The sequence below is a fragment of the Gadus morhua genome, chromosome 6 (genome assembly GCF_902167405.1).
Source record: "Gadus morhua chromosome 6, gadMor3.0, whole genome shotgun sequence".
Lineage (NCBI taxonomy): Eukaryota > Metazoa > Chordata > Actinopteri > Gadiformes > Gadidae > Gadus > Gadus morhua.
The window spans coordinates 18409046-18418075 of NC_044053.1; the positions used below are offsets into that span (position 1 = coordinate 18409046).

Here is a 9030-nt window from a genome sequence, read left to right on the forward strand (position 1 = left end):
GGATTGCATATATTTGTTATATGTCTAGAACCGCGTGGCTATGACGTCAAAGGTCTAGGATGGTATGAGAGGCCATAGAATAGCTCATACTTAACTTCGCTCAACACTATCATAATCCCTCACATTCACTACCATACTCTCATACATTATCATCCTCTCACACACACAATATCATTCTCACACACTCACGTCAATACTCTCTCACATTCAATTTCATACTCTTTCTGACACACACTACCATAATCTCTCTCATTCCCTATTATACTCTGACATTCACTATCATATCCTCTCAAACACTATCATAATCTGCCCTCTATCATACTCTCTTCTCTCATTCACATTATCCTACTATCTCATGTGCTCCATTTTTCCATGTGTTTCTGACCTTAGACATTGTTTCTTGTGTTTAAAACGATGGTAGTTGACTTCCAGACGTTTGTACAAGGTTTATATACAGCCCTCGGCTATTTTAGGAACACGTTTGAATAGAAAGGGAAAGAAAATATCAACTCAATGCTTTTCAGAGTGAGAAATTAACTTTTGACCATAACGTGTGTCTGACCTTTTATTAAATGTGGAAAATGCTTTTCAGAGCTAACTTATCACTTTTTGTCCATCATGTGTTTCTGACCGCGTCATGTGTTCAAAACTATAGTGCTCCACTTACAGATGGTATAAAAGCAACGTTCACGCTAAAAGCGAATTTTGTGGCCTGTGACCAGACATAAAAAAAGTTATCACAATTTACAGGATCATTTCTTTAATTTAATTTTCATTTTCAGTCCCTCTCCGTTAGTAGATGTTTGGTTAGCTGTCTAATTTGACAAGACTTGGACTTTCTCCACAATATAAACTAGCACTCCAGTTAAACAAAGTAATTTGACAAAACATACCGCATAAGACAATTCAGAACCACAAAGTGACATATTTAGTAGGCCTGCAGCAGATTCGAATTGTATCCGAATCCGTTCGGTTCGTTTACCACAGTTCGGAGCATTCTGGAGATCCGCGGATGTCGGTTTCATGAAGGCATTGCCTTATGTAGCGTATTTTGCCTACTGTAGCCTACGTCCGATACCAAAGGGTGTTTAGGACCAAGCGGAATGCATTCTCTCCAGTGCTGCCCGAGCCAATGAGGTAGCTGTAATAGGTTGTTTTCTGAAGTTCAAGCGCACGATTCCTAAATTTAAAGAAAGTAATTGATACAATTATATTCTAAATATACGGGAGATAAATACAAACGGGTGATAAGCGGGATAACGGCCTTCGAGGTCGACCGGTTCGATGGAAATAATGGACAGGTAGAGGCAACTCTGGCTTCATGCTGCGCTCGTCGCCAGAGTTCTAAGCCTCGTCGGCCGTTATCCCTTACATGTTACACTCAGTGCACCATGTTTTCAAATGCATTTAGGGGAACATTTATTGCATAAAAAAGCCTTGCAAGGTGTCTGATTGCAGTCAATTAACACATTGCAAATAGCCTGTGGGTCTCATTCATTTTTGTGTTTCTCCCCCAAACCCTCCGTCAAAAAAAAGTCCGCCTTTTTACTACCACGGACATGATCCTAATCCGAACCGTATCCGAAACCGAGGCCCAAAACGGTTATCTGAACCGAACCGTGGACACACTGATCCGTTTCACCCCTAATATTTAGTGACGTCAGATGCCGTCAACTCGATCTGTTCATGCAGTTTCCAAATCAAAAGCTAAAAGAAAGCCTCAATGTTCATAGCTCCCTCTGATTAGAATGATATACCTGTATATATTGTAATCATATCACCTTGCCACTTGTTAAAAATGCCCCTTTTTCAAGGTTCATAATAACAGCTGAATAATTATTTTTTATAACTTGACTTAATGCCAACAGTGACATGATTATTTTTCTATAATCTATGAATGAATGATGAATAATCATGCTCTGCTTGGATGATCTCTAGATTTTGTACATGGATTTTATTTTTATTATGCATTATTTTCGCTTTGGTTCGTATTTTGTCTCATTTGGTATTGTGAACTTATCTTGTTATTACATTGTTTGTTGAAAGTTTGCCTAATCATGGTACTGGATTATTGTCATTGAGGGAAACTAAAAAAACAGATCAAATAATTGATCAACCTTCTGAATCTGACTCTGGTTGTTTATATGACCATGGAGACAGCAGGGCGTAGCAGCGAGTCATAGCCGGGTAGTAGCAGCTCCCTGCTCTGGCCACTCAGGTGCCTCAGGTGTTGCAAAGCATTTCTTTCTCTTCCATTTCCATGATGGAAGATGCTACAAGAAGATGCTTTACCAAACAACCATGTCACAAGCTTTCATTTCCGGACAGATGCTAGGTAGGCATACCAAAACAAGGCAACCCCGTTGGCAAACAGCACTCTGAACTAAAAGAGACAGGGAAACATGAGAGATGCAATCAAGAACCTTTGGAATTTGAATACATTTATATGAGGTCTATGATGTATTGTTGTGTACCGTCTATTCATTTTTAGATGAATGAAATCCAGACACCCTTTTAATGTGAGGCTTATGAATAATTCTCATTGTTGTGTATGATTTTATCTTATCTATATATCATTATTTTTATTATATTTATATGATAAAATAGTTAGTTGAATTATAGAGGTTAACAAATTGTCTGGTTGTTTTTTTCTCATACAAGGTTTTAAAGATATATTTGCATTACATTAGTAAATAATACTTTTTGTCTGATGTCATACCTTACATAAACCTCATTTGGATTGTTCAACATGCATTTCCATTCATTAACAAGTATAATGTAATTCATGTACATTTACGGCTCCCATTTTTTTTCTCCATGAGCCACAGGTAATCAATAACATTGGTAAAAAAAAAAAGAAAGATAGATGACACGCACCTGGACAGGTACAAAGTTGATGTTGATGAACTGAAAAGGTGTCCACACTCTCCAGTTCATCTTCAGAGCTGTCCAGTAAGTATCTTCCAATTTATTTTGTAGGTCGGCCAACCCCTTTGACTGAAATGAGCAAGCAAAAATTAGTGAAACATGCCCTTCACAAAATTATGCATAAAAAGTAAGAAAAAAAAATACAAATATTTATAATTAAATTAAATGTTCAATTCAATTATGTGAATATTTATCCACTATACAATGGCTTCTGTAATAATGAGTAATAGAGAGATTCAATAAGGTATCCTCCCCCAATGATACTTTTGACAGGAGGCATCACAATTATGGCACCAGCCTTTTCGAGAAAGGGCTATGGAGGTCTGAGCCAGAAGAAAAGTAAAGAGTAGAACAGACAGTCTGCCATTCTATAGTGTTTTTATTAATTGGGGCTTTTAATGGATTTCTATGTTCCACGGTTTATATTGTTTAATTGTTTTTTTTCAATTTTAAGACAGACTTATTGTTTTTTTTTCAGTTTTAAGACGGAGGTAGTCTACCTCCGGATGGAGGTAGACTCCGTTTTCCTGTTCATCTCCAGTTTTCCTGTTCATCTCCTTAGAAGATGAACAGGAAAACTGGAGCAAAGAATTTTTTTTCAGTTTTAAGACGGACAATAACTGTCTTATCACAGTGTTGTATCCCTCATATGAGTATTGAGCAAAGTACTAATCTCCCTGAGGTTATGTGCAGGGGGGACAAATCTAGATTCCCCGTTGGAGACAATTAAAGTGTTTTGAGATAGCCAATACAAAGATAATGCTGCTAATACAATGATGGAAAGATCTGTAATGCCAGATAAGCAACTTAAAACAATGCTTTTCCAAGGAAGCATGTTTCTCTATTAAAAATATGTCAATAATTCATCGTTCAACATGGGTTAGAAAGAATGACCCCCAAATAGCTGGCATCAGTCCAGGGCTTGGACGAGTAGGCCTACCCACCTCCAGGGTGTTCATGACCAGGTAGAAGATGAACAGGAAAACAGGAGCAAAGATCAGGCGGTCTAGTAGAAGACGCTTGACAATGTAGTAGGGGTCTGTGGTTGGCATCCACACCTCCATCAGCTGGTAGAAATAGTGGCTGAGTGGCCCCGTTAGAAACAACCTGGAAGCAATTGGGACATGTCTGTCCTCACTGTGATTTGTCTTTCTATTTGATTTCAGTCATGAGGTCAAAATCAATGTATTCAAGTCTGGTTCAATGTCATACATCTTAAGGTTAATTTATTTTAATTAAAATGCATTTTCGACAATTTACCCAAATATTGCATAGCGTGTGGCTGCTGCTCTGTTGATCTCTTTCACTGGCTTCCCATTTTTGGCGCTTTTATTAGCTTCCAGGAATTGAGATAGAAGGTTTCCTAAAGAAGAAAGTATCCCGCTGAAAATAAAGGTGCATAATTATTTTTAAAGCAAAGCATAAATACCAATAAAAGTAAGATTATAATATGGATGTTTTTTTGTAGGAAAACTGATTGGTTAAACTTTGACATCCTCAGAACAAGGGTCCATAAGGTTGTAACCACTAAGTACACAGTGGTAGGCTACGTCATAACCTGAACAACTGCAAAAGTATTTTTTTCTAGTATCTATTTATTTAGAATTGTGTCATGCAGAACACTTTCTTTCTCACTGTTTGAAACTACCGCCTGTTAGTTTAAGCTAACTTTTCATAATACAAACACGTGTGGCTGCTGAAACCCACTTTCTAATAAATGCAATGTTAACTAATAAATTACTTATCATGCAGAGTACTGACCTCGTTACAGATTTGGTAAGAATTGGATATGTCTTCAGTAGAAACAAATATTGCTGAAGCAACCGAAAAGGGATGCGGGCCTCTCTAATTGGTACGCTGGCTACAGGCATTGTCAGGTATTTATCTAGACGCGATTCCTAACTTCAGAAAATAAAAGCAGTTGGAAAAATAAAGAACTAAACCGAGCAGCATACAGCCAACTCTTCCGTGCTCCCGAATCAATGTACGTAATGGCGTCACTCCAGATACGCCCACATCACGTAAAAGCAAACAATTCCACTAAGCTCTATCCATAATAAGTTCATAATGAATAGCAGAGGCTTTGATTCCATTTCAATCCAATTTCCTCATTACATTTCAACTTGAAACCGTGTTGCTCGGTCCTACCAATGCAGTTTATTTCTATGATAATTGAAAGAGTACTAACCCTTAACTGCACTGCTTGATTTGATCGGCTTGAATAGATTCTAATAACTTAAAAAAGGTCTTCAAATATATAATTTATTTCTGCATAAAAACTTAAGCAGTTGACATCATGGAAAATAGGTTAATAACAGTTTAATATCCTAGTACCTATGAAACAGCCTGGGAAAAAAACAATCTTTAATGTACAGAATATAATCAATTATAAAATAACATTTTTGTTCAAGTTGTGAAAGTTATATTGACTGAACATGAGTCAACATGGCAGAGTGGTAAAGTGTTTTAAGTATCTAAAACCGACCAAAAACAGCATCATTCCAAAAGAGAAATGAAAGCTTATAGATTGGTTTGAACTTGGAAAAGCTGTAGAAAATATAGTGTGATGTTCATCTTAAAACAGTTAACAGTATAAGGCAGCATAAAGAGTTAGAGCGCTCTCCAGTTTATAGGCTCCGTCCCAGATAGTTTCAGCAGCCCGTTAGCCTTGGAGAAGTGCTTACAACCAAGGAACCCACGATGAGCAGACAAAGGAGATGGATGAACAGCTTGCAAGACATGGTGACGTTTCTGTAAGTCAGAAGTAGATTTAATTTTTCTTTGTTTTTCGTAAATAGCAGACTAGAAAAACAATCTCAGAAAAAAATATTTACAGGTGTTTTTCTGAATAACAACCAAGAAGACTAAAAGCAAATAAATAACTTCGGAGTGAGAACATATACAACTCCTATTCTTTCTAAAATATATATCATCAGATTTAAAACAAATGCGACGGCAACATTGCAAAATTTACACAGGTCACATGAAATAAAATCACTCAATATCACTCATCACTCAATACATAAAAAGTAGGGGTGGGAATCTCTTGGCACCTCACGATTCGATTTCGATTATGAGGTCAATGATTCGATTCTGAAGCGATTATCGATGCATCTCGATGCAACAAATTTTGTTATGTATATTTCCATGCGTGATTTTCAAAAATATGTGTATACATCTGGGTTTGCTACTCAGAGTTTGCTAATCACTTCTTCCTTTTGTGATGATCATTAAAGACATCAACAGATGAATTAACGAATCTAATATTTCATAAGAGAGAAAGCTTTTGTCACAAATATGACTTTCTATGAACAATGCAACAATCAATGCAGCTTGCATTATAGCACAATATGGAAGCATGCAAAAAATAGGTTTCAGTTTTATTTTATTTCTAATCTTTCATTTCTATATCATTAAAGGAAAAGCTGCTCTTGAATTAGAACGAGTTCTTGTGTCTGGCTGTGAGTTTGCGCGCATGCTATGCGTAGGCTGAATCGCAATCGTGTCAAGACAAATCAGATTGGCCAATACACACTGAAAATAAATTGAAGATAAAAAAAATAAAATAATAATATATAAATATTTTTTAATTCCGATTATTAATATATCTGCATCGAGACAGAATCGTTCTAGCGAGAATCGCGATGCATTGAAGAATCGATTATTTTTCCCACCCATAATAAAAAGGCAGTAGGGCAAATAATACACCCACCCTGTCGATGGTCGCTCCCTTCTTATGGGCGTATGAGCCCCACAACAGGAAAACCACTCCTTCCCGGTTGACGCTCAGCCACTTGATCACAGCGTCGGTGAAGGTCTCCCAGCCTCTGTCCTTGTGGGAGTTGGCCTGATGGGCCCGCACGGTCAGCACCGCGTTAAGCAGCAGCACCCCTTGGGAAGCAAACACAACCATGGTGGTGAACACACTCTGGGGCTCCGTGCATGGACAAGGATGGGCCGCAAGAACAGTGTGGCAGTTGGAGTAAATGTTGGTTGAGTGGACTGTATCGAGAGCCTTGGAGAGAAATAATCTAGGTGGGGGACACACTCTGAAGGAAAGGATGTTTGAGACAAAGTAAGCATCACGTAGAGAGGGACATAAGCGCCCTTCTAGATTAACGAGATGGTTTCTGTGATAAGGGGTTGCAAGATCCATGAAAACGGTTTACTATAACCTTGGAGACACACACACACACACACACACACACACACACACACACACACACACACACACACACACACACACACACACACACACACACACACACACACACACACACACACACACACACCCGTACAAAAATGCTACCTTGTTTTGCCCATCCGCTTAGATCTCCATGTCCAGGATGCTTGAAGCCATCAATGTCGGTACACAATTCTTTGTATATGTTCACGAGACTGAGACCGGAAGCACAACGTTTAATATAGGTCACATCTCTTGACATGATCAACAAGAGGTTAGAATACGCTGTCTGGGCAGCGCAATCCTCTCATGTTGGACTGAGGGCAGACTTGACACTGCAGTGCCAGCAATCACCTCTTGTAGTCCAAAGTGATATTACGGGACGGTACGACCCAGTGCTAGCTAGGCTAGTTGCCAACTTAAGTACATATCTCTGCAATACATTTAAGTCAACACTGTATTTCTTCAAATTCTGTTCATAATTGTATGTATGCATGTGTTATTTACCTGGGGGGAGGGGGAACTGGCTTTTGCACACTGAAACAGAGTCCATGTGCTTGGTTGGGACCGTGGTAAGGGTCCTGGCCTAGAATCACTACTTTCACCTGTACAAACACAGAATGTGTACATTTGTGAGGATATAGTGATGCTTTTTTGGTCTTAAGACCTTAGCAGAATTCGTAACTTTTATTTTCAATGACTATTAAAAAACACAAATTTCAACAGTTATTGCTTAGTTTCTCAATAACGGTTCTATATATTATTTAAAAAAATAAAATAATTACAGTCAGTTCTGTCTTCGGCAGAGCAATTGCATAAGACAATTTCACCAAAGATTAATGAAGTATTCTGCAACCAAATGTGGATGGCAAAGAATTCTAAAACAGAAAACGAAGCTGTCCTGTATACTTCTTGGATACAACGAAACCAACAGAAAAATTGACCATAATAACTCGACCAGTCATTATATGAACTTGCATCTTGAATGTCACACATCTCTGTCCAACTGAACACTTGATCAGCCGGTGGGTAGACGGTGTGACGGCTCCTCTCATCAGCTACAAAGGACATCAACTATCAGAGATAGAGAGAAAATAGCTGTATTTAATACTTGGCACTACCAATTACGGGTTGAAAGAAATGTGATAAGAGTACGACTATGGTCGTCCATGTTACTTGTTTGAAGTATGGCTTTTCAAACTCTGCAGCCAGCTCTCTTCTCCAAGTCTCTCCGAAACCTGCAGGCGTTGCTTTTGCTCTAATCTTGTCAAGCGCTGCTTTCTTATTTTTGGCCATTCTTTCCAGCTGCTCCACTGAAAGCTGTGGCGATAACGAATTTTGTTCCACATTTGAGGACCTCAGTTTCTTTGGCGTTATCTTCATCAATTTAGAAAAACATAAAGTTTGGGGAATTAGTAAACCTGGTAAGACCCGATTTGATGATATGCATCTTTGGCATAACCCTAACTTGAACAACATATTTGCAAGCGGATGTACCAACTGATCCAGCCTTCTTTATACCACGTGAAACAAACGAGTCACAACAATGACGCTTGTGAGCATGTTAGCAGAGCAACACAGTACTTGTATTACTTTCGAATATACAATGTATAACATGTATAACATCAAACAACATCAATGTAACAAGTATGCTTAACATTAAAAAAAATAAAATAAACACGCTCACCTGAACTTCTTCGGCATGCTTTTCGGTTTTACCTAATTCCTTTGAAACTCTCTTTTTTGAAACTGGTGAGAAGAAAGAGTTGATATGCTGTTGACCAATCATTTTTTAAACGTAGGGCTAAAACGATATGCACAATAACGCCGTTTTCCCCTTCGCTAACCAGTGTCAAAGTACTATCCTAAACCATCCCAAAGGCGCCAATCTCAATAAAGCGCAACAGTGTGGTTCCGGG

General features: G+C 38.3%; 2 protein-coding genes across 2 annotated transcripts; both read right to left on the reverse strand.

The window, feature by feature from the left end:
* Positions 1-1933: 1933 nt before the first annotated feature.
* On the reverse strand, positions 1934-4924 carry pxmp2 (peroxisomal membrane protein 2). Its single transcript, XM_030358177.1, has 5 exons — positions 4690-4924; positions 4189-4311; positions 3873-4035; positions 2878-2997; positions 1934-2383 (listed from the first exon to the last, which is right to left on the reverse strand). The coding sequence occupies exons 1-5, from the start codon at positions 4797-4799 to the stop codon at positions 2315-2317; spliced, it is 585 nt and encodes a 194-aa protein (XP_030214037.1). The 5' UTR covers positions 4800-4924; the 3' UTR covers positions 1934-2314.
* Positions 4925-5176: 252 nt separating this feature from the next.
* On the reverse strand, positions 5177-9030 carry unga (uracil DNA glycosylase a). Its single transcript, XM_030358175.1, has 7 exons — positions 8799-9030; positions 8288-8488; positions 8090-8185; positions 7619-7716; positions 7238-7326; positions 6641-6819; positions 5177-5679 (listed from the first exon to the last, which is right to left on the reverse strand). Exons 1-7 carry the CDS (start codon positions 8898-8900, stop codon positions 5539-5541), a joined length of 906 nt encoding a protein of 301 aa, XP_030214035.1. The 5' UTR covers positions 8901-9030; the 3' UTR covers positions 5177-5538.

What these genes read in the sequence shown, in the direction of transcription:
- pxmp2 (XM_030358177.1), bottom strand. Translation starts at nt 4,799, where the DNA reads ATGCCTGTAGCCAGCGTACCAATTAGAGAGGCCCGCATCCCTTTTCGG. An exon ending in CTTACCAAATCTGTAACGAG is followed by an intron (nt 4,312 to 4,689) that starts GTCAGTACTCTG and finishes CTTTATTTTCAG; the next exon opens with CGGGATACTTTCTTCTTTAG. An exon ending in TCAACTTTGTACCTGTCCAG is followed by an intron (nt 2,384 to 2,877) that starts GTGCGTGTCATC and finishes TGTCTCTTTTAG; the next exon opens with TTCAGAGTGCTGTTTGCCAA.
- unga (XM_030358175.1), bottom strand. Translation starts at nt 8,900, where the DNA reads ATGATTGGTCAACAGCATATCAACTCTTTCTTCTCACCAGTTTCAAAA. An exon ending in AGCATGCCGAAGAAGTTCAG is followed by an intron (nt 8,489 to 8,798) that starts GTGAGCGTGTTT and finishes AAATTGATGAAG; the next exon opens with ATAACGCCAAAGAAACTGAG. An exon ending in CCAGTTCCCCCTCCCCCCAG is followed by an intron (nt 7,327 to 7,618) that starts GTAAATAACACA and finishes TTCCGGTCTCAG; the next exon opens with TCTCGTGAACATATACAAAG.